The sequence below is a fragment of the Equus asinus genome, chromosome 2 (assembly GCF_041296235.1).
Source record: "Equus asinus isolate D_3611 breed Donkey chromosome 2, EquAss-T2T_v2, whole genome shotgun sequence".
Taxonomy (NCBI): Eukaryota; Metazoa; Chordata; class Mammalia; order Perissodactyla; family Equidae; genus Equus; species Equus asinus.
In genome coordinates, this window is record NC_091791.1 from 29,040,114 (window position 1) to 29,067,708 (window position 27,595).

The window sequence follows — 27,595 nt, forward strand, 5'->3', positions numbered from 1 at the left end:
TGTCTTTAAGCCTGTGTCCTTGCTAAGACTGGATATAACATGTCTGGCCTCACAGGGGTGGTTATGAAGACCAAAAGATATAATGGACGTAAAGCACGTGGCCTCAGTAAACCTGGCACCACACAGCAGGACTCAGTGGGCAGTAGTTGGTGTAACCCCCGCTGCCCATACAGGTAAACTTCACTTCCCGAGGGGAGTGAGTGAGTCCAGGCCAAGGTAGCAGGTTCACTTTCAACCCCAAAGATTTCTCCCCACCACCTAGAGTGAGAGCTTTGAGCTGAAAAAAGCGGGATGAGGCATATTTCCTGCAGGGAATAGGGAATGGATTTGATTATAGATTTATTCATGTTTATTCTTTTGAATCTTCCAAAGCCAAGACTTAGGGTAAGAGAGCCAACTATAAGCCGTTTAATAGTGGCTCTCACCAGCTGCACACAGGGAGGAACTTTTGGCCTCATTTCTCCCAGAAAAAAGAGGGAGTTACATAAGCAGGGAGGGAGTGGAGGGCCCTGGGGCGGGGGAAAGGGGTGTTAACTGGCAAGGGGTCCCTGCCAGGCTTGTTCCTATGTTGTCTCAGTTGGGGCATGGAGGGTGTGCTGGTGCCCTAACAACTCTGGGCCGTCCTTAGCCCTCTAGCTTTCCTCTCTCCAAAGGCCTCTCTGGGAACCAGAGGCCACCACCCCATGCCAAATGCCTGAAGGAAACCAAGAAGCAGAGCGTGAGGCTTGAGACCAGCCCCGCTAGCCAAGAAGGAAATGAAGCCAGGACTCCATTTGCTGAGAGAATAGAAGGTGGAGGCATCTACATCCCCTCCACTTTAGTACTCAGGGCGCTGATGGAGGACTGATTGTCTGATCTCAGCGCGCCCTCTGCTGGAGGCTCAGGCTCCCTACGGAAAGGGAGGGAAGAGACTAGAACGGGAACACAGTGGGTAGAGAAGGGAAGGCTGTATAGGCAGGAGGCTATTCCTGGGCACTCAAGACATGAAATCAAGTGAAGTAGACAGTTTTTCAGTTTATTGAGTAACAATGGCATCATAGCGTTTATCACTGGTGGTGGATGGGTCGGGGAGCAGGAAAGTGTTCTTAAAGGCGCCCACTGGGGCCTTCATCCGCCCCACCCACTGCTTCAGCCAGAGGTCATGGGAGTTGGAGTCAAGGTCCACCTCTGCGCTCTGTGAGTTTGCCACCACAAATTCCATCCCCAAGCCCACGTCCTCTTTGGACCAGCCTTTGATGCCTGGGCCCTTCCTCCTCTTGGGAGCGGCATGGGGGTGGGAGTAGGGCCAAGCCTCAAGAAAGAGGAGCTAAGGTGGGAGGTCAGCTGGATGTCTAACAACGGTCAATGGAACACAAAAGTCCCTGTCTTAAGATTGTACACTCAGGGCCTAGTTTCCCCTGAGGGTGTCCTAGTTACACCCACTCAGATACCTGTGGCGTTTAAGCACCGTTCCCACAGCTGTGTCCCTCTGTAAGAGGGTGCCAGGGGAGCTCTTAACGGGGAATGCTTGCTTTGTCTTTGTGGCCTTTTGGTTGGGGGAGGGAGTTGGGATTATAGGTTTAGATTTGAGGTTATGATATCAGAGTGGACCAAGAACTCCTAGGATTGTGCCTAAAGACACTCATGCTGCAGTGTGGGAAAGATGGGAAGATGGCAAGAGCAGTACAGGATACTGACACTCCTTTGTTCTGGTAGAGAAAAGGAGAGGAAATGATCTAGTTCAGGATGTAGGGGATGGCATAAGCCCCTTGCCTCCCTTATCCTGACATGTCTTCCTCTGCCAGCCTAGTTGCTGGGTCAGTTTTGGCAGCCAGGAAGCAAAAATTGGAAGAATTCAGCCCAGTTTGGTCTGCTAGTGTCCCTCAGTCTCTGTCCTGAGATCCTGGGGCTCCCCCTGTGTCCAGAAGGGGTTAGATGCTGTCAGAAATGACTTGGCTGGTGGAACTGTTTAGGCAAGGAAGTCCTCTAGCCTGGCTGGCTGGCAAGTGGCAGGAGGCCGAGAGGGGAAGCCAGACATCAGGACATCCCAGGACTGCATGTCTGCTCCTAGCTTCCAACACAGCGTATACACGTGTACACACACACACACACACACACACACACACACACACGTATATATGTAGAGACGCAAGCTCAGGAGAAAGGAATTATGTCACCCTGCTCTGTGAAATCAGAGAGGAGAGAAAACAGTTTACAGGGGCACCTCTCCCAGCCTAATGGAATGGATGCTGGTCTCAACGGCCACTCCCCCACCAAGCCCCCTGCCCAGTACCAGGCAGACAGGCAAGTGGCAGGGATGGCAAGGCTCCACTAAAGCTGCAGCCCAAGGGAGTGAGGGAGAGGCCAGGGCCTGCCCCTCCCTCAGAGCCCCTTGTTGTAGTAAACCACTTCGAGGCTGGGGTTCTGCTCACGGATCTGACTTCTCAGCTCCGGCTCCAGCCTGCTCACATTTATGGAGCTGCAACAGAACACACAGGCAGGCTGAGTGTCCCCTGAACCCAACCCCCTCAGGCTAAGGGATCGCCATCCCTCCTCCTTCCAGGCTGAAGAATCTTCTCCTTCAACTGCCAGGAGGCCCAGCTCACTATCGTTCCCCAGCCCCCAGAATAAGCTGAGCGCCTGCCAGGCCTCCTCCCACAACGCACTAAAGGACCTTAAGCTCAGCTGGCTCCAGAGAGGTGGAGATCTGCCAGAACCCCCAGCCAAGCCCGGGCAGGGCAGCACTTACCTTCTCTGGGGAAACAGGGCACAGCACAGTGGGGTGGCAAATACCAGGCTAGGGGGGAGAAGAGTGTTGGAAAGGTTTGTGAAGCTTTGATTTAAGGGATTTCCCTCCTGCACCCCAACCCATCTCTGGAGACAGCCCTTAGGGGTGGAGATTGATTAAAGCCAACTCTGACATTAGGTTATGGCTGAGGAAAGAGCTTCCAGAGCACTGACCCAGAGCTCCACAGACAGCAAATGTCAGAATCAGGAGTCAAACGTGCGTGAGACTCCTGGATGGTACCAAAAGGTATTTTTCTATGCTTTCCTCTTGCAGATGAAGGCTGGAACCCCTTCAGCTAGCCTCTTGACCTTCAAGGACAGGGATCAGCCCCTAACACACCCAGTACACCCTCCAGGCATCCAAGACCCCTACCAGCTGAATATATGAATGAATGATGTATATAAACATCTTAAAAGCAATAAATAACCACCCACATCCACCATGGAAAGGGCACTCCCACACACCCTCCTATCTCCCTGCACACTTACCAGAAGCCCACCAGCCCCACCTGCAGGGGTGCCCCCAGCCAGGGGCGGCGCTGTAGGGAGACAGAGACAATGGAATAGCAAGTGTCCCCCGCCCCCCGAACCCCCAGGCCATTGCATTCACCTGGCTCTATGCCATCAGCCCTGACGTGCGGCCCTTTTCTTTCTCCCAAGCCCATAACACGGTTGGGACCTCCAGATCACCACCCTCCACTCCAGCCAGGCCTGTTTACTGACACCCTCCCTAGTGTCCCATCACCCATTCTCGCCTCTCAGAATTGGTTCCCATGGCACTCCCTGCCTCTTTCTCTTCCCTCACTTCCTGCAGGAGTGCCTCATCTAACCCTCCACTCACTTCCCCCTGGCCCTTCCCAAACACATCTCCTGCTCTGTACACCTTCTTGATTTGCTCCAGCCACAGGGACCACCATTCTGTTTCTCCAGGGTACACAGCTGGTGCTCAATAAATATTTGTGAATAAATGATTGAATGAATGAGCTAGAGCTTGTGTTCCTGTGCCTTGCTTCCCTGTCCTGTTTGTGCATGTGTGAGCCTGTGTGTCTGTGTCTGTCTCGCTGTTGTGAGCAGGTGACAGCATGAATGTCATATCAAGTGTGACATGATGGTCCATCCCTGGGTCAGAGGCGTCTGGAGTGACACCAGTTTCCTTCAGGACAGAAACCATTTCCCTCCGTCCCTTATCTTCTCTTCCTCCTCCCTCAGTGTTCCTTTGCCCAAGCCCAACTCATTCTTGCTGGATGAATGAAGGTCGAGGGGGCAGCACAGGGGTGGGGCCAACAGATGGCGAGTCTTAGACTCAGGTCAGGCTGGAGAGAGGGCTGGGCTCCCAGCCACCATCACTTCCAGGCTGGGAGAAGTGAGAGTGACATACCTTCAGAAAGTCTTTCTTCTCCAGAGTGTCCATGATCACGGGGGGAATGGCTGAGGGGAGAGCAGGGCAGGGAGGGAGGTAGTGAAGTGAAAGTTGGGACCCAAAGGAAGGGGGGATCCCCCCCAAGTCTTATGGTCCCCAGAGTCCTCAAAACCCTTGGGGAACCGCACCTCCCTTCTCTCAGAGCCTCCCGTGCCCTACGCAGCCACCCCCACCTCACCCATGGCAGGAATCGCCATGCAGATTCTTGATACCACCACCTGGAAGATTCCCTGCTTAGCTGCAGCCACCGAGTGGCCAAGCCTCTGACCCGCCTCATCAGTCACTGGGATGCCCACCTGCAGCTCCCTGGGAAGGGAAGGAAGTAGGGGTCAGACCATAGGCCCCAAACCCCACCCACAATGTCCTCATGGGCAGCTACTCCCTATTCAGACATCCTAGATCCAAAGGCTGGCTCTCCCACCCCAGGATCCCAGCATCAGACTGAGACCGGGCCAGCAGCTCATGGCCAGGGAAGGACAGGACTCTCCCCACTCTGGACTGGTCTGCATGGCCAGATGGTGTGTCCACATGCACACTGGGCACACACAAGCCAGGATTCGGGGCCACTCACCTCTGCCTCATTAGAGGGATGTTTATGCAGTTGGCAGCTGCCACAGCTGCAAAGGGCACAAATCTGCTGACCAGCGGGGGCAGGTGCTGGGAGAGGAAAGATGTCATTTAGTGGCCCTAAGGGCCAAGGGATGGTGAGGAACTCTCGGGAGACATATGGGGAGCCTGTAGGTCCGGGTGGAAGGGTGATGGAGAAGAAGGAAGCACATAAAGGGTGAATAGGGGGCAGTAGAATGGGGGGACATTTACCTTAGTGAGGGATTTGAGGCCCAGGGCCGTGGCCACAGCCCCAGTGGTGGCACTCACATAAGCTGTTCCCAGCTGCCTGTGGGTGGAGCCAGGACACAAGGAGAGAGGTGAACAGCCCAGTAAGTGGTTCTTTCCTTCAGGGACTTGTGAAATCCTCAATATATGAAGTGTGGGAGGGTGGCCTGATTGCAAAGAAATGCCTCCCTGGCTCCAGTGTAGACTTTTCTGGAAGCCCCAGTCCCTCCCTTTGAGGAAGGGTGAATCCCAAAGCCCACCCAAGAGGACCCTATGCACTCAGTCAGGCCAGGAAAGTGGGGAAGAGGGGCAGGCTGAGAGGAGGGCCCTGAGCCACTGGCGGCATGAGCCCGCTGGGAACAAGAGTGAAGAGGAGAGAGCAATGATAGGCGAGGAGGGGAGAAGAGTCCCTGGGGACAAGCTCTCACCTCACAGTGATGGGAGCATCGCCACTGCGGTTGGAGTAGTTAACGACGGCATTGAAGGACTGATTCACCCACTGCCAGAACACCACGGTTGGGGTCTTCCTGAGGGAACAAAGACACTTACTTTTGCCCCCTCTACAATGTCCCTCATCCTTGGACCCTGATAAGGAAACCACAAAGGTCATTCCCAAACACTCAGGAGGGACCCAGTCGATGACCCAAGAACCTGGTCTGGTGACCCCTGCATGACCCTCCCCACCTACACAAACATCCCCACTGTCTCTGGGGTGGGAGGACCCCCAGGGCGGAGTTCTGAGTAAAGGAAGGGATTCTGACACAAGCTTTCACCCACCCCTACTTTCTGCCCAACTGGCCTAGAAAGGAAGCACCTGGTCATCAAGCCACACTCTGGCTAGGACAGAGCACTCAAGGAGGGGACACATGGGACAGGACCTGCCTGTAGAAGGTGAGCATGCAGCCAGTGATGGTCATGTTCATGGGCACCTGGGCTGACATGCGGCCAATCAGGACCACCTTCTCCCCTGTGTCTGGATGGAAGGCAGAGTCGTACACATACTTGGCCCTCCACAGCTGGTCCTCGGTGAGCCCTGGACTCACCACGCCAGCCCTGCAGAAGTTGACAGGGAGCAGACAGGCAATTCTAGAGGGCAGATCTACCCTCCAAATCCCCGCCCACCCAGCTCAGAGGAAGTCTGGGCAGAGGCCCAGGCACTCTGGCCCCCAATCTTAGAATAAAGGAGCTCCTTGTCTCTGGGGGAGAGTCAAAGCTTCCCAGAAACGGGGGGGGGGGGGGGGGGGGCTGGGGGGGGGGCGGAGAGGGGAGGCCCATTTCTATTGCCCTTCAAGCCACACGAGGAAGGTTGTCCTTCCATTTCTGCCTAAATGCTGGGTCACGGGTACTGGTGGTTTCCAATGGGTCAAAAATGGCTGGGGGCATTGCAAGGGTTTCTCCTCCTGGAGACAAAGGGGACGCCCTCCTATCTTGCTGGGACTCAATTTTGAGCCCCTGTGTCCTTGCAGAGGGTGGCCCAGCAATGGGATAGGTCCCTGTGGAGGGTTTATGAGGCATAGAGCAGCACCCCCCGTAACTATCAATGCCACCTCCTCAACCCAAACACCCCAAAATCCTTTGAGTTAAAGCTCTGTGCCATCGTTGTGAGCAAGGGGACTGAGGAGCAGGACAGGATCACCCTCAAGCTTGGGGAGGCAGGTACAAAAGGTACTATTAATGGCAGGGAATGAGATCGTGGGGTACAGGGTCAGATGGCATAGGGAGTCACCTGTAGTTCTGCACGATTTTCCGGGAAGCTTCCAGCTGTGCCCCAGAAAGCAGCAGATTTCGGGGATCGGTAACAGTGAAGAAGTGCCGGGCTCTGCCCATGAAAGTGCTTTGGTCCCAGCGAGGTTCCTGGATGTTGATATCTAAGGGCAATTCACCCATTTTCTGCAGGGCAGGGACAAGAGTCAGAGGACTCCAAGGAGGGGGTCCAAGGGCTCCACCTGAGGACAGCCTTTGGTGGCCCTGCCCCAGTCCCTGGGCCTATTGCCAATCCCTTTTGGAGCTCAAGGTGACTCCAGATAGGGAAGCAAGGGTTGGGGGAGAAGGTGTTTTCTAGGGGAGGGGGTGGGGAGAAGAAAACCACAAAAACAGATCTCCTTATGCTGTGGCCTGGTGCAGATTTTCATGAGTGAGGATTTATATGTGTGTCATTGATGCATGCGCAGCAGCTAATCCCATGCATCTACTCTTGTGCTCTGTATGCACAAAAATGCATTCTATATGCATCACACATCTATGTTCCTGTCAGCTTTAGGCCCCAGCTGCCTTGAGACCTAGATACAAACCCCTAAGGCTGTTTGGGAAGATAGGATAAGCCCTCCCACAGGTCAGCCCCTGATTGGAGGAGAGCAAGAGCTCATAGGCCACTCCAGGGCTTATCTATTCCAGATCTCAAACAGGGGACTCTGCTGATAGCCCTGTGCGTGCGTGTGTGTGTGTGTGTGTGTGTGTGTGTGTGTGTGTGTGTGGGCATGCACAAGTCCCCTCTCCAGACCCATCTTCCTCAACCCACACTGAATGGCTCAAGGCTCTCCTTGTTCCTCAGCTGGGCAGGGCTGGCACAGACACTCGTCCACCTCTCCCTGAGCCACCTGCTTCCAGAAAGGAGCAGGATTCAGTAAAGGCCTCCTCCACCCAGCACAGAGAGGAAAGCCTGGAGCAGCCATCTGGTTGCATTCGGCAAAATCCTACAGAATGACTAATCCTCTCCAACCACACTTCCTCCCTCACAGGCAGACACACCCTCCCTTCTCTCACATACTCACACTCACATACCCACACACAAAGACACCATCATATAGCCCTACATAGACACACAAACAAGGTGGACACGCCCTGCATACCCTGGCCCACAAAGACTGTTACTTGCATGCGCACACACACACGAACACACACACAAACAGCCCATACCCATCAGTTGTAGCCACTTGAAGGCTTGACCAAGCCGAACCCCACCCTGACATTCCTCCGCACTACCAACTTCCCCCTGTGCCCCTTGGACCTCTCTAGAGCCAGAGCCGAAGATACTGAATCGGACAGGACAGAGAGCACCCTGCAAGGCAGGCCTCTCTCTCCGACTCCCAGTCTTCAACTCCGTAAGCCCCTGACTCCCGAACCCCGCCCGAGCCAGCGGGACTCACGCTTTCCCGGGATCCTGACCTCTGCAGCTCTCAGACCTGCCTTCCTCTTCGCGCATCGCCCCCGCCCTCCAACCCATCACGCGTAACGTCACGCGTGACGCTAACCAGCAGGAGGGGCGGGGGCTCCCCTGGCACGTCCGCCTGGCGTGCCCCTGGATTGGCAGAGTCCGGGGGCGGTGGGGGCGACGCCCCTAGCCCAGGCTACTGGGACCCGGCTCCACACTGCCTCCCAGAGCCAATCCCGGCTCCAGGATCAGTTGGGCCGGATTCCCAGCGAGAGAGAGGAGGGGAGGAGCCACGGGTGCTCCCCCCCTCTGCTTGCAGTCCCTTGGCTGTCCTCGGGAGGCACCCGGCCTCTGCAGCAAGGGGTCTAGGTACCCAGGGCAAAGGCTCGCAGTGCGCAGGGCGAGGGCGGGCGGCTTGGAGGGGCCATCCTTTTGATGGCGCGCCGGGAGGGACTCGGATTACTGCGCGGCTTACCTGATGGCTGCCTTGACAGTAGCCTCTGCCTACTTGGCCCCCTGGGCTCCTACCCCAGTTTCCACAAGCTCCTCTCGCAGCACCTCGGCGTTCACACCCCTTCACAGCCCCGTTTCGCTCGTGCCTGTGCCCCTTCTATGTCCCCAGCCCTTTCCTCCTCCCCAGGCCCCTTCTTAGTCCCCTCTGAAACCCCTCGCTCCACTGGGTCCCCAGTTTCCTTATGCCTCCAATCCTACCCCTGCACCGCAGACCGTAGCCCCAGTCCCTGCCCTGGGATGCGAAGGGGCAGAAGGCTCAAGCTAGTGGATCAGAAAGAATCTTCTGCCCTCTAGTGTCGTGGGACCAGCTGCCCCGCCCTGCGTCCTTTCCCGGGCTGGGTGTCCAGACACTTTCTGACATAGAAGAAGGATGCATGTGAAGAAGGCAAAGCTCAGCCACAGACACTCTCACAACTCACCCAGTCACTGTACGGAGCACGCCTGCCTCACACCCAGGCTCATGCCCTGCTCCGCCCAGGTGACACTCCCTCACTGAGGCCTCAGGGGTGACCGCAGAGGTGTGGCAATTCCAGGAGCCCTGGTAGCTGCGTCGGCCTGGAGAAGACCGGCTTTTGGGCTTTCCCTGAGCTGAGTTCGCGGGACAGGGTGAGGCATCACAACTCGAACTCAGCGGCCCCAGCCTAGGTGACAAACGGAGGTCCCGGGCGCCCGAGGTAGGTGGCAGGAGGGAATGACTGGCGGCTTTCCCAGCCAATAGGAGCCCAGGGCTACGCAGGCCAGCCCTGCTCCCGGAGCCTCGGCGGAGAGTGGGGAGAGGTTCCACGGCTGCTGCAATCGCTTGCGCCCGCTGGCGGGCGAGGCAGGCGGCTGCTGCACGAGCGAACAGGTGAGCCGGGCCAAGCCTGAGGGGTGGGGGGCCGGGAGGACGCAGCCGGGGGTGGGATGCTGCGTTCTGGGTCCCAGAGCTGCTCTAGGGTAATTGGCCCTGGTTTTAGGCGGGATGCTGTGGGGCATTCGACAGCAGGTCCTCCCCGCAAGCCTGGGAGAGGTTCACACAACCTCTTTAGACAAGAGAGAAGAGGGGGCGGAAGGGACAGCAGCCTGGGGGTTGGGTATCTCTGGGGCCCTTGGCTACAGCTGTCCCAGACCCTGAAGCCCTGCCCTCGAGGCCTGCGCCCCAGGAGCTGGCCCCCTGCCCATATATCCAGGGGAGGCGGTGCAGTGAACTGTGCTGGCCCCACTTTCTCTCACCCCAGTTGAAGCCCTAGGGCCGTCCATTATCCCATCTCCCCTCTCTCAACCTCTACTGGGGACTGGGGACCAGAGTAGATGACTCAGCTGAGAGCAGGAATGAGTGAAGCAGAGGTTCCCACTGCCTTGTATAAATGATTCCACAAGTCCATCATGGTGCCTGGACTGGGCAGTTCTCTGGCGAGGGGTGGGAGAGGTGAGGGGCCTAAGGCATGAGAGCTTAGGGTGCTCAAACCAGGGGGAGGGGTAGAAGTTCTGGAGGGCTGTCTTCACATCCCTCCCCCAATCCCTGCTCTCAATCCTGGCAGGCCTGGAGCACGCAATCTTGACAGGCAGCAGAGGTGGGGGGCTCCTGGTCATTGAGACCCCACTCCCGCACAGAAGGCTCATGGAGCTCGGAGCACGCGGGCCTTCATCTTAAGAGCTAGCAGGTTCCCTCTGGACCTGTAGGGCGCCCGTCCCAGTCTAGCCACCATGGCGCACAGTTTCGCAGTGGGCTTGGACCCGCTGGGCCTCGGAGACCTAAGCTCTGGCTCTCTGAGCTCTCTCTCCTCTCGAGGCCACCTGGGCAGCGACTTGGGCTCCGCAACGCGATACCTGCTGAGGAAGCAGCAGCGGCTGCTGAATGGGCCCCCCCGCGGAATCCGAGCCTCATCGCCCATGGGCCGCGTCATCCTCATCAACTCCCCCATTGAAGGTGGGGGCGGGGCCCAGCCACCGGCCTGGGAGCTGAGGGTGGGGGTAGGGGGCAGGGGCGCTAAGTTGGAGGAGGCAGAGCCAATATGAGTGGGGGAACTCCAGAGATGGGAGTCATAGGGATGTAGGGGGGAGGGGGTTTCTGAAGACCCATACTCTCTTCCTCACGTATCTTTTTCTCACCTTCAGGCTAATCCTTTAGGGTTCCAAGATCATAGAGAGGTCAGAGGGGCGAGATAGGGTCATGGAGGCAGGGGAAGGTGTGTGGTATGCTACCCCCCAAGTGAGTGAGGCAGGGTACTGAATTGGTCCCTCCCTCCCATGGACTCTGCCTTCCTCCAAACCCACTTGTGTATGCCTTTGGGGGTGTGGCAAGATGGAGAAGGATGTCCTCCATCAAGGATGTCATCCTTGGATTCATCCTTGGACTCACACATCCAAGGACTCATCAGCCCACTGTGTGACCAGCTCTGAGCTGGGCTGTGAGGACTCAGTGCCCAGTTGGGCAGAGAGAATTAAAGGCTTCAGGTGCAGAAGGAAGGAAATAGAGATAGAGCAGCAAATGTTCTGATGGGGGGCTGGGGGAGGGGTGGCCAGGGAGGGAGCCCCAGGATTGGGCCCTAAAGGAGGGGGAGACCTAATCTTACGTAGTGTTTAATGCTGTTTCATTGCACACCTATTCTATGCCAACCCTGGTTATGTCCTGCAGGGGACTTAGAGAGAAACAAGGCTCAATTTTCACCTTCCATAAATTTACAGTGTAGCAGGGCTCTGAGACAGAGCCACCAACAGCTGGTGGTGGGGTAGAAGTATCACAAAGGTTGGAAGCATGGAGCATGGGGGTGGGGGGCACTTACGAGACAGCTTGGCTGTAGTGACAGATGTGAGGCGACAAAGAGCCAGTAAGAAAGGCAGGACCTTGAATGCCAGCCGGGGAGTGGGGCCCCCCTGGGCCTGGGCTTTCCGTGAGCAGGACGAGATAAATATCTCCAGCTCCCCTCCTCTCCCTCAGCCAGCAGAGCTTCCCTGGCTGGATCCCAGACTGGAATTTTCAGACCCTGCTCCTCCCCTCTGGCCCAGCTGGGCATCTCTGTTCCCCTACCTGGGCCACTGGGGCAGGGGTAGAGCATGTTGCTCAGGGAACAGGCTTTCCTGCACCAGTGGCCCAAGGTACTCACCCTCATCATCCACCTTGCTTGGCCTCAACCTCAGGTGAGCAGCAGGGTACTGCTGAGGGTCACCACTGTCATTCTGGTCATGCAGCAGAAGTCCCAAGATGAGCTAGGAGACATGGAGGGGAGAGAGGAGGCGCTGTGGCCCTGCCCCTGTAAGTCCCGTTGTATTCCAAGAACTATGCTGTACCTCCCCTCACACATCCACGTGCACCGTGCTGGCTGTGGTGCAAGGGCTATGTACACTGTCCCTCTAAAGATCCTCTTCCAGAAGTTCCATGATGGCTCTCTCCCTCTGCCTCACTCCAATGCCCTGCAGCCAGAGGAGCAGCATCTTCTAGCGGTGCAAGTCCTGGGGTGTTGCTCTGACCTCTGACCCCTGACCCTGGCCTGTCTGGGCTGGGAGCCTCTGAGCTCAGATCCTCCCTCTGCCAGAGTACAGACATCTCCCAACTCACCGCAGCCTGGAACCCCTCCCCCACGTTATTATTTAGACCTTTCCAGGGCCTGAAAGTACCTGAAAAGGGAGACACAGTGGGACGAGGAACACTGCCACCCACATCACCACCATGAGTTCCCACCAGCTCCTCAAACTCAACTGGTCCCAGAGAAAATGCATTATCTTTAATCCAAACCAGCCCTTTCTCCTCACTCTCCTAGCTCATTTGTTTATTCATTCATTCATCTATTTGTTCTTTTATTTATTCAAAAACTACTTAGCAAATATCAAGCACTGTGCAATACACTGGGGACACGTGAGTAGAAAGGAATTACAAAGTCTCTACCGTGACAGAGCTTACAGTCTAGTGAGAGGAGACAGATACTAGATAATATATGAATAAGCAAATAATGAGAAAGGGTGGTAAGGATCTTGAAGGTACTAACTTGGATGATGTGATGGAGTAGTGGTTCTCAAACTTTAGAATACCTCAGAATTGCCTGGGGGGCTTGTTATTAAAAGACAGATTGCTGGGTCCTCCACCTGGAGCTTCTGATTCAGTGGGTCCGTGGTAAAGCCTGAGAATTCACATTTTTAATAAGTTCCCTGTTGCTGCTGGTTTGCGGAACACTCTTTGAGAACCACTCTAACAGAGATGATCTGGGAGGAGGGGGTCTTAGGTAGGGTTGTGTAGGAAGGCTTCTCTGAGAAAGCAGAGTCTGAGCCAGGAGGGGCTGAGGAATAGGAGCCGGCCCATGAAGGGCTCAGCTAGATACCGCAGGCGGAGGGAAAGGATTTGGTCTGTGGGAGGAACAGGAAGGAAGTCAGTGTGGCCAGAGCTCAGTGAGGCTGGGGAAGGTGGCCGGAGGTAAGGGTAGACAGGTGGGCAGAGGAAAGCCCATGCAGGGCCTTCTTGGGCACGGGGGGAGTGTGGAGTTTCTTCTAGAAGCAGGGGCAGGCGTTGAAGTTTTTCATCAGGGGAAAGGCATGATCTGTTCTAAAAGGTGACTCTGGCGATGGCGTAGCAAATGGATTAACAGGGGCCAGAGAAGAAGCAGGGGGATAGTGAGGAGCCTGCGGAGTGTCTGGAGAGAGAGGTTGGTGGCCTGGCCTAGGGCAGTGGAGGTAGAGAAGCTTCCATCCTCAGAGGCCCCAAGCTCCTAGGCTCAAAACCCAGATGTGGCACCCCCTGGCCCAGAGTCTGAGGAAGGCCCCAGGAAGGGACTGAGGAGAAAGAGGGTTGGCGGGCGGGAGAGCAAAGTCTCCCTGGCTGGGCCGAAAAGGTCCTGAGACCTGCGCAGCTAGAATCAGCTAGGAAGCCCCAGGATCTGCCCTGTCTCTGCCCTGCACCGTCCCTGCCCCCAGGCTGCCCTTGGGGATTTCTTCCTGAGCTACCGGCCGGCACTGTAACCTGATTTCTCTTAGATCAGAGAGAAGTGTGTGTGTGTGTGTGTGTGTGTGTGATTTCTCCCTCTCAAACACTGCTAGAGCAAGCCTTGCCCAAGATGAAATCTCACCTTCTCACCTGGGAGCCAGCTTACCTCTCCAGTCTTCTCACTTTTCTCTAACCAAAACACCTCCTCAGGGACCCATCTCTGAGGCCTTGCTCCCTCCATCCCCTCATCAGTGTTCTCCCCTTCCCCTCCATGCCTCCAAATCCCACCCATCTTAGTCCTCTAAGAACCCTTCCCTGGCAGCTGTAGCCCCTGGGGACCCCTCTTCTCTGACTTTCCCCAGCGCCGACTGAGAGGACCACTCTGGGCACGTACTGCAGCGTGGTGGTGTTTTGAGTTTCTCTCCTCATGTAGTCAGGTAGTTCCTAGATTCCTTACCTCCAGAATCCCAGAGTCTAAGAGATACAAGGGTCCTCAGGGATCCTTCCACAACATCCCAGACAGGGATTTACCAAGTCTCAGCTTGTATACCCCCAAAGATGGAGTACTCACTATCTCTCCTGGAAAATTCATTTTGTTGTCTGACAGCTGAAAGTTTTCCCTTAGTAAATCTGCCTCCATCTAACTCCACTGTGTGGGCTTGGTTCTGCCCTCTGGCTTACACAGACAGAAACATCTAATGCCTTTCCCAGAATAGCTCTTCAACTGTTTGATGATAGAGCAAACATACTCATTTCTGCTGCAAGCTGAAGAACGCAGACTCCCTCAACTGTGCTGCAGAAAGCATGATCTTGAACCTCTTTTCTATCTACCTGACCCTCAGAGTGGCAGGATTCTTAGGAATTTGGCCTATTTCAGGCCTGTGGGCATGGGAAGTTTAGTAAGCATTAAATACACACACATATATCTATATTATGAGGGAAGGACGACAGTGTCTTGGAGCATGGCATCCTGTCCTACCTGCTCCCATACCCTCCCTGGCCCATGGTCTCAAGACCACCAAGAGAAGACTCAGAAATTGGGTCTCCCACCCCCTCATTTAGGGCCCCAGGTGCTTGTGCCCAGAAACCCAGCCTTTGCAGGTCCCAAGTTGGGGAACCCAGGGGCCCTCTGTGCCCAGAATGGGCATGGGAATCATGCCTGTGTCCCCACCCCCATAGCCAACAGTGATGAGAGTGACATCATCCATGCAGTCCGGGTAGAGAAGAGTCCCGCAGGGAGGCTGGGTTTCAGTGTGCGAGGCGGCTCCGAGCATGGCCTGGGCATCTTCGTCAGCAAGGTGGAGGAGGGGAGCAGTGCAGGTGAGTGGGGCCCCCAGGGGTGAGGTCCTGGCTTAGGATGTGACTCGAACCTCAGTGGGGTGCGGGAGTGCTGTTGTCAGGGTTGAGAGGAAAGCGTCCTCAGCTTTGGAGGGCCTGAGCCAATGAAGAGAGAGGGCTCCCTCCCAGGGCAGAGTGGGCTAATGGACAGGTCCCTAGTCTAATAGGGGATACTCAGCCCCTAGCTGGGGATCCCCAATCTAGTAGAAGTTTTACCCCAGGCGGAGGCTCGGCCTCCCCCAGGGGACTTCTCCAAGTGGCCCACGCCAGCCACCGCCTCCCCTGGTGCAGAGCGGGCTGGCCTGTGCGTGGGGGACAAGATCACGGAGGTGAATGGGCTGAGCCTGGAGAGCACCACCATGGGCAGCGCTGTGAAGGTGCTGACAGGCAGCAGCCGGCTCCACATGATGGTGAGGCGCATGGGCCGTGTGCCGGGCATCAAATTCTCCAAGGAGAAGACCACATGGTGAGAGGCCTGGCCCCACCCCCCCACACCCAGCTCCACCCCCCAAAGCCATGGCAAGAGAGCCTGAGGGCACAGGGCTCTGCATGGGGCCTGGCTGCCATGGCTTTTGCTCTCCCTGCCCCCTGGCACTGGAAACACAGGGATCCTAAGGCCTGACCTTGAAATGAGCAAGGGCCATGTTTTTCCCCTAGCCCTCCTCCCAACAGCTCTGCTGTCCCAGACCCCAGTGGCCCTGCCCCCCACACTCTGCTGCTCTTGTGAGTCTGGGATAGTAACAGCGCCTCTTCCTCAGGGGCCTGAGGCTTTAAAATGGGACTTGGCACTTTGTAGCTGCTCAATAAAAACAGATCAGGATGGTTTCCCAGATTTGATGAGATCTATGTCCCACTGAAGATCTCAGGCCTCTGGCGTCCCCCAAAGGCAACCCCTCCTTTCCTGTGCAGTTACTGGGGCTGATGGGGGGAGAGGGGGTGGGTGGTGGTGGATGGGGGGCCATGCCGAGGACCCCTTGCTGTTGTCCCAGGGTGGATGTGGTGAATCGGCGGCTGGTAGTGGAGAAGTGCAGTTCGACACCGTCCAACAGTAGCTCAGAGGATGGCGTGCGGCGCATCGTCCACCTATACACAACCTCCGACGACTTCTGCCTGGGCTTCAACATCCGCGGGGGCAAGGAGTTTGGCCTGGGCATCTATGTGTCCAAGTGAGGGCTGGGGCAGGGAGTGAGAAGGGGTCCGGCTGGGGATGGGGCTTGGAGTGGGGCCTGGACTGGGACCTGGGGATGGGTCCACAAATGAGGCCTGGCCAACTACGTCTCCAAGGTTGGGGAGGGGGAGCCTGAGGAGGGGTCAGGGCTCACCAGGAGGAGGGTCAAGGAGTTTGCCTGGGGCATCTCTGTATCCAGGTGAAGAGAGTCTGGAAGGGGGTCGGGGGTGGGGGTGGGGGACGGACCAGGTGGCCTATCAGCCTGCCTCCTGTCTGACCCCAGAGTGGACCGTGGTGGGCTGGCCGAGGAGAATGGCATCAAGGTCGGGGACCAGGTCCTGGCAGCCAACGGTGTCAGGTTCGACGACATCAGCCACAGCCAGGCAGTGGAGGTGCTGAAGGGCCAAACGCACATCATGTTGACCGTCAAGGTGGGCAGGACTGTGGGAGTCAGGGAGAGGCCAGACTGTAGGAAGGACTTCCCAGAGTACTCTAGAACTTAATTATGCCCATCGCTCTGCAATTTTTGACTTTTCCACAGCCACGTGAGAGGTAGTGCAGGTATTGTTCTCATCCCTGTTTCACAGAAAGAGAAACTGAGGCTCAGAGAGACAAAGTAACTCAGGAACCAGAGTCAATTACGTGGCTGGTCCGTAGCAGAGCCTGGTTCTAGGCCTGCTCCCCAGACGCTTAGGGCAGTGCCCCTTCCTATGAGTGGTGGAGGCCTGGGGCTGAAAGGAGAAAATGTCCTTTGCAGAAGGATGGGGTGGTACCTGGGCGTTGGGCAGGACCTGGGCGGTGGGCATCCTCAGGGCCTAGGGCAAGAAGGACTGGGCTGGGCCAGAGATTGGATTTCAGGGGAGAAGCCTGGATTCATTATTCATGTGGGTGTCACACTTGCCCAAGGATCAGGTCCTTCTCACTCCGGCTCCTGGAGGAGGTGATGCCTCGCTTTCCCCCATTGCCCAATCCCAGCCCTGTTCCACCCTTCTCCCTTCTCCAAGCCATCACCCATCTCACCATTCAATGCCTCCTCCACCATCCCCTCCGCAGGCACCTCTATTTCCTACCTCTCCCACATCCCATGTCTCCCTTTCCTTCCTCTCAAATTATCCCAAACACTCCTCCCCTCTCCCACTCTGCCCCTCATTCATTCATTCAGTATCTTTGAGTACAGACTACATGAAAGCTACTACGCCAGGTCCAGGGGCTACAATGGTGAACAAGATGGACAAGGTCTCTGCTACTGGGGGAAGACAACAAATAAACTAGATGCCTGCAGATTGTGACAAATGCTATAAGGAAATTAACAGAGAGATGAGATGGGGTAATTTAGGAAGGCCCTTTTAGACAGGGGGTCAGGGCAGGCCTCTCTGAGGAGGTGACACCTGGAAAAGGAGAACAAGCTAGCCATAAGATGAGCTGAAGAAAGATAATCCAGGCAGAAGGATCAGCAAGTGCAAAGGCCCTGAGGTATACAGGAACTTGGCGTGTTCAGAAATGAAGTGGCCCGGCTGGCTAGAGCATGATGAACTTGGAGGAGAGTAATGGGGTTGAAAAGTTTACTCCTGTCCCATCACTCTTTGATTTGTACCCTCCCTTCTCACCCATTCCTCCATGCCCTCCTATGCCCACCATGCCCTCCCCAGGAGACTGGCCGGTACCCTGCCTACAAAGAGATGGTTTCTGAGTACTGTTGGCTGGACCGATGTAAGTGGCTCAGGCCCCAAGGTTGGAGGGAAAGGGCTGAGGTTGGAGGGCGGGGCCAGAATCTGAAGAATAAATGGGCAGGGGGACAAGATCTCCTCAGGATTTCACACTGCCCAGAGCCATGAGTTCTCCTCTGAGAAGTTGCAGGTTCAGTTCCAGGCTCTCCTAGGGTCTGGAGTCCCAGGGAGTGAATGGGGGAGAAGTGACTTGTCATTGGCAGGGCAGCTGAGCAGTTAGTTTCCCAGACCCTGTGCTTCCAAACTTGACTGCTGCCCGACACTCCCCCACCCCCAAGCCCAAGGGTGGTCTGCAACCCAGGCAGACCCCTGAGACACCCCTCCTTTACCCACTGCCCGCAGTGAGCAACGGGGTGCTGCAGCAGCTGTCCCCAGCCTCTGAGAGCAGCTCCAGCGTCTCTTCCTACGCGTCCAGTGCCCCCTACAGCTCGGCTGAGGGCTCGGGCTCCCTGCCCTCAGACCGCATGGATGTCTGTCTAGGGCCTGAGGACCGGGGCAGCCGGGGCCCAGGCTGGGACAGGGCAGACACAGCCATACAGACAGAGCCCGACATGGAGGGCCATGTGGAGACCTGGTGCAGTGTGCGGCCCACCGTCATCCTCAGGGACACAGCCATCCGCTCTGATGGACCCCCGCCCAGCCGCCACCTTGACTCTGCGCTCTCTGAGTCCCCCAAGACTGCTCTGCTGCTGGCCCTCAGCCGACCCCGGCCCCCCATCACACGCTCCCAGAGCCACCTGACTTTGTGGGGTACGTGGGGGACAGGTGGCTGCTGCTCTCTCTGAAGCCCCGCATCTAAAACCTCATACCCTGTCCTGGGCCCCAAACCTCCCTTTGCCCCAGGCCTGGCCCCAGCCCCAGCCCCAAACTCAGCCCCAGGATACCTTGCTCTGGGCTCCACTTTAAACCAGTCCTGGGCCCAAAACCCACCCTGTCAGCTCTGGGCCCCAAACCAACCCTAACCCAGCCCCTCCATCCTGGAGTTCCCAGGCCTGTCAACACACACACACACACACACACACACACACTCACACTACAGCCCTCAAGGAGATTCCTCACATAGCTGTAGCTATGGGGTGAGGGAGGGGTGGAAAGTTGGAGGAGGAACCCTACCCCCACCCCATCCCCACCTCCCCACATGGCTGCAGATCCTGTCTGCCCCCTACTCTCCCTTCTCTCTGCCCCTCCCCACACCCCTGCCCCTCGGCCTTCCCTTCTGCCCACCCTCCAGCCCCCTGGGTGCTCCCTCGTGTCTGCAGAGGAGAAGAAGCAGCGGAAGAAGGAGAAGTCGGGGTCCCCTGGGGAGAAGGGGGCCCTGCAGCGCTCCAAGACGCTGATGAACCTCTTCTTCAAGGGAGGGTGGCATGGGCGGCTGGCAGGGGACGGGCGCAGAGAGGCCTGGACTCTGGACAGAGGGAGCCCAGCCAAGCCCCACTCTCGCCTGGACACGGAGAAAGGTAAGTGCTGGGCGGATCGGCTGGGGAGGAAAGAGGGGAAATCCGCTCTGGCACCCAGCAGCTCTGGGTTGAAATCCCCCGCTGCCTCTTACTGGCTGTGAATCACACTCCACCCCTGCGGGCCTCGGTTTCCTCATGAGTAAAAGGGAGTAATAACACCTATTTCTTTAGGGACAGCAAAGAATAAGTGAATTAGTGTATGTAAATTAGACACGAGGGAGGGCATTAGTGTATGTTGCCTGGCACACACAAGGTGCTCAGAAAATGTAGTGATCATTGTTAGCCTGCCTCATCTCCCCATTTTACAGAAGGAAAAACTGATAGAGTCAGAGCATAGAAGGAAGTGGAAGAGCTTGGGTCAGATCCCTGTGCTGTTGGTGCTGACTAGGGGAGTGTACTCCTTTCCTAGATAGAGTATTTGGCTTCACTTCCCTTGGCCAGAATTCCACAGTCCCTACCCAGTTCTGGAACCATCCTTGAGTAAGGCCACTTCTAGATCAGGGCCCAGGCAGAAGGGCCTAGGCAGGCTTCACTCATGTCAGGGGCTTCTCAAGGACCCTCACAGAGGGCCTCTCATCTCTTGAGTGAGGTTCAGAGACTGGACTAAGAGTGGCTGGGTTAACGGGGTTGCCTGTGACAGAAACTCAACTCCAACTGGCTTTAAAAAGCACTTCTTGACTCAGCCACTAATGTAAGCTGGGTCTCCAGGTTTAAACAATCAGACTTCTGCCCCCTTCATCTTTTGGTTCCACTTTCCCCTGGGTCGGCTTCATTATCATGCAGGCTTTGCCCACTGAGAGTAAGATGGCCACTGTTGCTTAGCAACCCATGGACAAGAGAGCTTCTTAAGTAGTTCCTGCTGAAGTCCCAGGCTCTCACTGGCCCAGCTGGGATCATGTGGTCAACCAATCGCTGTGGGGTGGGGGAGAGAGGTGCTCTCCTGGCCAGCCTGGGTCACGTGCCCACCCTCGAGTACAGGCACTGAGAATGGGGGGGCCCCAGGTGAAATCAGGGTGCTCTTTCTAGAAGGGAGAAGGGATGTTGGTAGGTAAAAACAACCAGAGGATGAGGAGCTGGGCCATGCCCCTCCTGGGGGTCTAAGGTGACAGTCCCATGGGAGAGACAATCTCTCCAAATTAGGCCAGCCACCCCCCTCCCTCAACTCATCTCTCTTTCCACAGCCCTGGGCCTGCTCTCTCCTGGTTCTCCTCCCACCTCTCTGGGCACTCCTCTCTCTCCTTCAAAGGCTCCCCTTTTTCTCTCTGTCCCCTGAAGGTAGGTGTTCCCCCAAGCTTTGTCCTTAGGGTTTTTCTCTCTGTACATTTGCTTCCAAATGAATCTCCATAAGCAGAGCTCAGAGTGCACCCTCTCTTGATCCAAACTTTCACTAGCTCCCCTTTGCCTATGAATGAAGCTCCTACCTTGAGCATGGTCTTCAAGACTCTCGTGGCCTGGCCTCTTGCCTCTCCGTCCCACCTCCTTCTAGCCTGAACTCTCCATTCCAGCCAATGATCCAGCCAGTCCTGAGCTCCCCAACCCCCATTTTCAGATTGGGGACCAGGGCCTCAACTGAGCCTCTTTCTTCTTCACAGCAGGGGGAGTGGGGCCCGTACAGAAGTTTGTCACCTGGAGACTGAGACGCGGTAATTCATGCATCCCTCTACCAAGGCCTGGCTGACAGCAGAGCTGCAGATGGGGTGCATGTAGGGGGCAGCTCAGGGGCGTTGGGCTAAAATCATTTGGGGTCAAGCATGGGGGATCAGGTGGATAGAGAGGCACACATTGGCAGCAGCTCAAATAACTGGACTAAGCTTACCAGGAAAGATAGGGTTGCAGACAGATATTGGGGTGCATTTTTGAGGACTGGGGAGCTTGAATTGGGACTCCCAAAGACGAGGTTTGAAGAGATGAGGGAGCCTGTGCTAGAACCCCAATGGGGAACAGACTGTATGATGGTGCATGTTCAGGGGGTCCAGGGGGCACTGGGCTGGGACACCATTAAGGAACAGATTGGTACAGGGGTCTGTGTTGGGGGGCTGAGGGGCCTGGAGTGGAGCTCCGTTGGTGGGCAGATTGCTATGGGAGACCCTGGTGTGTAGCATCTGGGCTGGGATTCTGTTGGGGGCACCTGGGCCTCTCAGCTGTTCAGTTCTGACCCCCACTGAGGGAAGCCCCTGCCTCCTCCCCTGATGGCTCCTGGGTCCTTCATCATACCGCTTGCTGCTGCCCTGCAGACCGGGAGAGGGGCCGGAACCTGCTCTCTGCCAGGTCTGGGAGCCCCTCCAGCCAGCTGCCCAATGTGGATGAGCAGGTGCAGGCCTGGGAGAGCCGACGGCCCCTTATTCAGGACCTGGCCCGGAGGCTGCTGACTGACGACGAGGCGCTGGCAGTCACCCGCCACTGCTCCCGGGTGAGCCTCCAGCCTGCCCCCAGCCCCAGCACATGGTCACTCAGTCACCCAGCCCCTCATTTGTTCAGTCCACTGTGTGCTGACCAGTATCTTGGTGTGAGGCCAGTATCTTGACACACTATCTCGACGCTGTGGGGCCAGTGGTCAGTAAAAGCAGAAGTCATCCCTGTCACATGTACACACACACATACACACATGCTGACCTCACAGCCAAGAAGAGGAGATAGACAATATCTAGAACCTAAACACCCATAGCGACAAATTATGTGAAGTGTGGTGAAAGAAAAGAACGTGAGTGAATAACCCAAGAGATACAAATTAGATGGTGTGGTCTTGGAGGGCCTCCTTGAGGAGGTGATATTTAAGCTGAGGAGAGAGGAAGCCAGACAGGCTATGAGGAGGGGGATGTGAATCCCTGCAGTCCCCTGCCTCTGTTCTTTAAACCCCAACCTCCCCCTGCCCCGTGCCTCCATCTGCTCCTGGGGCAGCCAACAGGCCCAGCCTCATGCCAGGTGCCCTCCTCTGTTACTCAAGTAAGTAATCTTTTGTCCCCGCCCACACCCCAAGCCTCCCCCAACACCTACACTGTTCTCTGTTCTCTTCCGCTTCAAACAAACCAGAGGGTCCTGGGCGGGATGGAGGTTAGATTTGAGGGAGTCTTTGTAGTCTGAATGTGGGGGAGGCTGCGGGAGGCACAGGTCACCCCCTCTAGGAGGACGGGAAGGCCCTCTGCCATCCCTCTGTCTCGAGAACCCGCAGGTTTCCTGTGATGAATCCGTGTCAGTGCACACGTGAGCCTGTGGGCTGGGGCAAGCTGAGGAGTTTCAGGAAATCATTTGTGGTTCCTGCACTCCCTCACCTTGGTCAGGGAGGGCTGTGTTGTACGTCTGTGTGATGTGTGCGTACATGGGTTTGTGTCGCCTTAACTATGATTATATCTGTGTGTGTGAACATGTCTGGCTAAGGCATGTGTGTGTTACTTGGAGACTGAGGCGCGGTAATTCCTGCATCCCTTTACCAAGGCCTGGTTTACAGCAGAGCTGCAGATAGAGGTGCATGTTGGGGGTCAGCTAAGGGGCTTTGGGCTAACCTCAGGAGCCCACTCAGCTCTGAGCGCTGAGTAGGGGACTTGCGTGAGTCTGCAACTCCGAACTCTGACCACTAGGTGGGGCTCTGTGCCTGCTTCTTTGGTGGGCTTCTTTTTCCTCATCTCTCGGCTCCTCCCACCCTGCGCAACCCAGGACCGCCTCCCGCTGTGCCTCCATAGCACCTGGGGAGCTCTGCGTACCACGCAAACCTGACTCGAGCCCACCCACACCAAGAAATCAGACCCTCTGGAGTGGAACCCTGGCCGAAATGATTAATAAAGCTCCCCTACTGATTCGGATGTTTGGCCCCCAACCCCAGCCTCCCTTCTCCCTCCTCCTCTGAGCCATCTCTCCACAGCCACCAGACCAGGCACTATAAACCAGTCTCTGAGCACTTTATACTCCCCAAGCCCCCTTGCGACCTCTTATCTTTGGCAGAATACAGTGGAGTACAAGTTCCTTATCTTCATATTCAAGGCCCTCCCTGATCTGACTCCCCAGCCCACTAACCTCAGCTTCCCCACAGTAACCATATCTCCACATCATCATCTTCCCCTGGTCACCGCAGAGGGTTCCACAGGTTATGAATTGCACGATTCACGTTGTAGTCACTACCTGCGCAGTCTTCATGGATGCCCTTCATGTACCCCACGGTCAAGTTAAACTTCCTTCTACCCATTATTCCACATCATCCTGGAGCACTTTCCTCCTAATTTTCATGCTGTTCCCTCCTTAAGAGTCAGTGTAAATGTCACTGCCTCCATGAAGCCTACTCTGATCTTCTACCCTCCTCTGAGACTCCTTCTGTCTCGTTGCCAGTAGTTTATAGTTCATTGGTGTATGTGGCTCATTCTTGTCCCCACTAGACTGAGCTCCTGAGGCTCTGGAACAGAGTTTTTGTCGTTGTGCTCTCGCTGCCCAGTACAGGGCCTGGCATTTAGTAGGCGGTGAATGCATGTTTGTGGACTTGATGTGTGTGCACATATGTGGCTGGTTCTGTGCAATTGTGTGTATCTCTCCAGACAAAAGGGGGTGCATTGTTGATTTGTGAATGTGGAAGTCCCTGTAACTTTGTGTGTGGTTTAGGGCCACACACACGGTTTATATTTATTTATATCTTGATATTTATGAATGTCCCATTCTGATCACCAGGGCATGCTATTTCTGTCTATGCCCTACCGGATTCTGTCTCCCTGAATCAGTACATGTCTCCTTCTCGCCACCATGGGGCAGTGTGCTGTGCAAGTAGGGTGGCTCCCAGTTTGCCAGTTTGCCAGTTTGCCAGTTTGCGTTGGTGGGGTAAGGCGGGGCTGGTGGCATCCGGGCAGTGTCAGGCAGAAGGGCCTCCACCCCCAGGGTACTGACTGGGGAAGCTTTCTGTGGGGCCATCCCTTCCCCAAGGTCCCCCTTCCAGCCCTGAACAAAGTCTAATTTGTAGGTGTGTGCAGACACATGGTGGAACAGCCAGGCGCACAGCCTAGTGTTTGGCTCAAATTCCTTCCTTCTGCCTGGAGGTGGGGGTAGGGAGGAGAGTCCACTCCCTGCATATCCTTTTCCGGTACCAGAGCAGGCAAGAGCCAGACTTCTCAGGTTCCAATCCCTGTTTGCATGGCCTTATCTGTGTGGCCTTGGGCAAAGTCCTTCTCTCTGAGCCTCAGTTTCCTCATCTATAAAATGGGAATAGCTAACACCATCTCTCAGGGTGGTTGCTAAATAAGAGACCATGTGTAAAAGGCTTAGAAAGGTGCCTGTCCCAAAGCTGTTCTTGCTGTTACAGATCTGTTATTATTATTGCAGGCTCCCACCTAGTCACCGTGACAATCCTGTGGACAGCCTGGGGATGGGGAGAACCTTTCCTAAATGGAGGGAACCCCTGCCTGCCCAGGCATTCCCCCAAGCCCTGCTCTGGCAGTCCCTGCTGCTGTCTGACCCGTGGTGCCTCTCTCTGCAGTATGTGCACGAGGGCGGTGTGGAGGACCTGGTGAGGCCCCTGCTGGCCATTCTGGACAGGCCTGAGAAGCTGCTGCTGCTGAGGGACATCAGGTGGGGCCAGGGTTGTGGGCAGGGAGAGGACCCCTGATACCTCCCCCAACCTCCCAGGGCTGAAGCTCCTCTCGGCACCCCTAGCACTGAGCCCTTGCCCACCCCCCAACTCTTGCCCTCCCCCAGGAGTGTGGTGGCCCCCACGGACCTGGGCCGCTTCGACAGCATGGTGATGCCGGTGGAGCTGGAGGCTTTTGAGGCCCTCAGGAGCCGGGCAGGTCAGCAGTAGGGGGGGCGGGGGAGGTCGGGGCAGAACTTGTGGATACTGAGCCCCAGCTGGGGATGGGGGTGGGGTCTCCCAGTGGAGAGCGAGGCAGAGATTGCCTGCGCCCCTTCTGCCGTGTCCATCAGGGGGCCTGGCAGGGGGCCCCTGCCTCTGACCTGTTCTTCTCTCCAACTAGTACGGCCTCCTGCCTTGCGACCAGCCCGGCAGGACACACCGCCCAAGCGTCACCTCATCACCCCTGTGCCTGGTCAGTCAGAGTCCCAGAGCTCAGGGAGAGGTCACACTTCTGGGGGATTGGGGAAGGGAGAACGGGCCTTCTGTCCTTGTCCCATGCACGTGGAGAGTCCTGGCTTCAGAACTACGTGTGGTTCCCTGAAGGAAATCCTTTGTCCACCTGGACCATTTTTATCACATCCACTCACTGCCTATACTATTATTTACTTGATAATTGATTTTAAACTCACTCACTTGTTAAATCTAGTCTCATTCTATGCAGTAATCTCTGAGAAATTACCAGTTTGGTGTGCAAGTCGTGTTTTTTCTTAGACGTATTAAAATAAAACTGTAACTATTAGCATAGAAAGTATTAAAATACCATTACAATAGAACCCAGGCAGCGTCCCTCATTGTGGAGAGCGCTGCCATAGGGCCTGAGCAACCCCAGGCCTGGGTCTATAGACCCTACACCACCGAAGGCAAGGACTGGGGCCTGGCAAGGTGGCCTGGGCATTCTGACCTTGGCTCTCTTCCCCAGACAGCCGTGGAGGCTTCTACCTGCTGCCTGTGAATGGCTTCTCGGAGGATGAAGGTGATAGGGAGCTGCGGGAGCGGCTGGAGGGCCTCCAGGTCTCCCTGAGTGCCTCTGACTCCCGCCACCCTCATAAAGGAATCCCCCCTCTCCAAGACGTGCCAGTAGATGCCTTCGCCCCACGCCGAGGCGCCTGCACACCCCCACCACAGCCACCAGCCGTGGCTCCCCGGCCCCCGAGGCCTAACTGGCTGCTAACAGAACCCCTGACCCGAGAGGACCCTCGTCAGAGCCAGAGCCAGAGCCAGGGCCTGGCCCAGAGCCGCAGCCGCAGCCACAGCTGGGGCCGAGGCAAGTCCCCGGGACGCAGGCGTTCCCCATCCCCGGCACCTATCCCTGCCCCCAGCACAGCCAACGGGCGCTACCACAAGCCTCGGAAGGCCAGGCCCCCTCTTCCACGACCTCTGGATGGGCAGGCAACCAAGGTAGGGGGCAGTCAAAGGCTCTCCGAGAATGGAACTGGTGGGACAGCCGAGCAGGCAGCCATGAAGGCCCCTAGTGGGGAGCTGAGGACGGTCACGCTGTCCAAGATGAAGCAGTCCTTGGGTGAGTCTGGCTGTGACTGGGCCCGGCAGGGGGGTTCTTGGGTTTGGCTGAGGTTGGTGGTCTTGGTTTGAGGGTATGACTAGGGCACCTGGGCCTAGCAAAAGAATCTGGGTATTGGGGTATGGTTGGGAGGGTCCACATTTGGGGGGGATGAGACCTAGAAGATTTTGGAGTGACTTGAGGATTGAGTAGTAACAGAATCTGGGGGTTTGGGAGAAGTTGGGGGCCATGGATGTGGGGATGGGGTCCTGGGTTTCTCCTGGAAGTTCTGGGTTTTGGGGGTGTGGCTGCAGTGTCACCCCATGTTTCTCACTCTCACTAGGCATCAGCATTTCTGGGGGCATTGAGTCCAAGGTGCAACCCATGGTGAAGATAGAAAAGATCTTCCCTGGGGGGGCCGCCTTCCTCAGTGGGGCCCTTCAGGTGGGTGAAGAACACCCAGGCCCACTCCCTAGGCCCAGAGTTGAATTCTAGCAGGGGCGGGGCTGGCACACGCTCATCTTCCAGCCAGACTTGCTTAGGCCAGGTCGTGGGAGGAGGCTTGGGGGCAGGGGGGTCAGGCCTGTGGGATGAGCAGGCCTAGAAAAAAATCTGTCCCCTCATGCCAGCCTGGGCCTGAGGGCGGCCCATCCTGTTCCACCCCTAGCCCCAAGGGACAAAGGGCCATTGTCTGCACCCCACCCTGCCCCCAACAGCTCCAGGCACAAAAGTCCCATTGTCCATCCCCTCCACCCAGATGGGGAGGAGTGTCCTAGCTGGTGGAGGTGAGAGGTTGGGTGGTAGGGTGGGGGTGACCTGAGGAGGGAGGGCTGTGATTCTCTCACCCCCACCCCAGGCTGGCTTCGAGCTTGTGGCAGTGGATGGAGAGAGCCTGGAGCAGGTGACCCACCAGCGAGCAGTGGACACCATCCGCCGGGCTTATCGAAACAAAGCTCGGGAACCCATGGAGCTTGTGGTCAGGGTCCCTGGGCCTGGCCCACTACCCTTACCCTCTGACTCATCTGCCCTCAGACCATTCCCCTGCTCGCTGACCCCTTGATGGTTTTCCAGTTCCTTTCCACTCACTCCCAGAACCTCTCATTAATGCCCTTCCCACCAAGAGCCAGACCCCTCTCCCCGCCCCCGATGCCAGGCTCCTCCAGCTGACCCTCAGCCTCGTTCTCTCTCCAACCCTCCAGACTCCTGATACTAACCCCACTCTCCTCA

The 27,595-nt window shown here is 56.5% G+C and overlaps 2 protein-coding genes across 15 annotated transcripts; one reads left to right on the top strand and one right to left on the bottom strand.

The window, feature by feature from the left end:
- Positions 1-994: 994 nt before the first annotated feature.
- SFXN3 (sideroflexin 3) lies at positions 995-9,362 on the bottom strand. 5 transcript variants are annotated; one of them, XM_044752457.2, is made up of 11 exons: positions 9,104-9,362; positions 6,747-6,910; positions 5,903-6,073; positions 5,449-5,547; positions 5,006-5,081; positions 4,758-4,843; positions 4,365-4,492; positions 4,145-4,194; positions 3,256-3,305; positions 2,729-2,776; positions 995-2,458 (listed from the first exon to the last, which is right to left on the bottom strand). In XM_044752457.2, the coding sequence occupies exons 2-11, from the start codon at positions 6,905-6,907 to the stop codon at positions 2,362-2,364; spliced, it is 966 nt and encodes a 321-aa protein (XP_044608392.2). In that variant the 5' UTR covers positions 6,908-6,910; positions 9,104-9,362; the 3' UTR covers positions 995-2,361. The 5 variants fall into 5 exon arrangements, with proteins under 5 accessions (XP_044608392.2, XP_070341202.1, XP_014693115.3 ...); XM_070485101.1 differs by having other exon boundaries at positions 5,449-5,543; positions 5,899-6,073; positions 9,104-9,343; XM_014837629.3 differs by lacking the exon at positions 9,104-9,362 and adding an exon at positions 8,167-8,512.
- PDZD7 (PDZ domain containing 7) lies at positions 9,161-27,586 on the top strand. Of its 10 annotated transcripts, XM_070484955.1 has the most exons (18): positions 9,161-9,290; positions 9,396-9,531; positions 10,205-10,593; positions 14,758-14,898; positions 15,208-15,382; positions 15,906-16,082; positions 16,368-16,515; positions 17,734-17,794; positions 18,154-18,561; positions 19,071-19,268; positions 20,861-20,911; positions 21,503-21,678; positions 24,718-24,809; positions 24,936-25,027; positions 25,211-25,282; positions 25,790-26,389; positions 26,712-26,812; positions 27,225-27,586. In XM_070484955.1, exons 3-18 carry the CDS (start codon positions 10,371-10,373, stop codon positions 27,426-27,428), a joined length of 2,919 nt encoding a protein of 972 aa, XP_070341056.1. In that variant the 5' UTR covers positions 9,161-9,290; positions 9,396-9,531; positions 10,205-10,370; the 3' UTR covers positions 27,429-27,586. The 10 variants fall into 10 exon arrangements, 7 of the variants coding, with proteins under 7 accessions (XP_070341056.1, XP_070341065.1, XP_070341101.1 ...); XM_070484964.1 differs by lacking the exons at positions 26,712-26,812; positions 27,225-27,586 and having other exon boundaries at positions 25,794-25,956; XR_011494339.1 differs by lacking the exons at positions 24,936-25,027; positions 25,211-25,282; positions 25,790-26,389; positions 26,712-26,812; positions 27,225-27,586 and adding an exon at positions 20,450-20,543 and having other exon boundaries at positions 19,043-19,268; positions 21,580-21,678; positions 24,718-24,758.
- The last annotated feature ends 9 nt before the right edge of the window (positions 27,587-27,595 follow it).

Bases quoted from the DNA above. Each gene is read 5' to 3' on its own strand.
- SFXN3 (XM_044752457.2), bottom strand. From the start codon at position 6,907: ATGGGTGAATTGCCCTTAGATATCAACATCCAGGAACCTCGCTGGGAC. The intron at 6,074-6,746 runs GTGACTCCCTAT...CAACTTCTGCAG, and splicing joins AAAATCGTGCAGAACTACAG to GGCTGGCGTGGTGAGTCCAG. The intron at 4,195-4,364 runs GTGAGGTGGGGG...CTCTCCCCTCAG, and splicing joins CATGGCGATTCCTGCCATGG to CCATTCCCCCCGTGATCATG.
- PDZD7 (XM_070484955.1), top strand. From the start codon at position 10,371: ATGGCGCACAGTTTCGCAGTGGGCTTGGACCCGCTGGGCCTCGGAGAC. The intron at 16,516-17,733 runs GTGGGCAGGACT...TGCCCTCCCCAG, and splicing joins ACATCATGTTGACCGTCAAG to GAGACTGGCCGGTACCCTGC. The intron at 20,912-21,502 runs GTAATTCATGCA...GCTGCCCTGCAG, and splicing joins CACCTGGAGACTGAGACGCG to ACCGGGAGAGGGGCCGGAAC.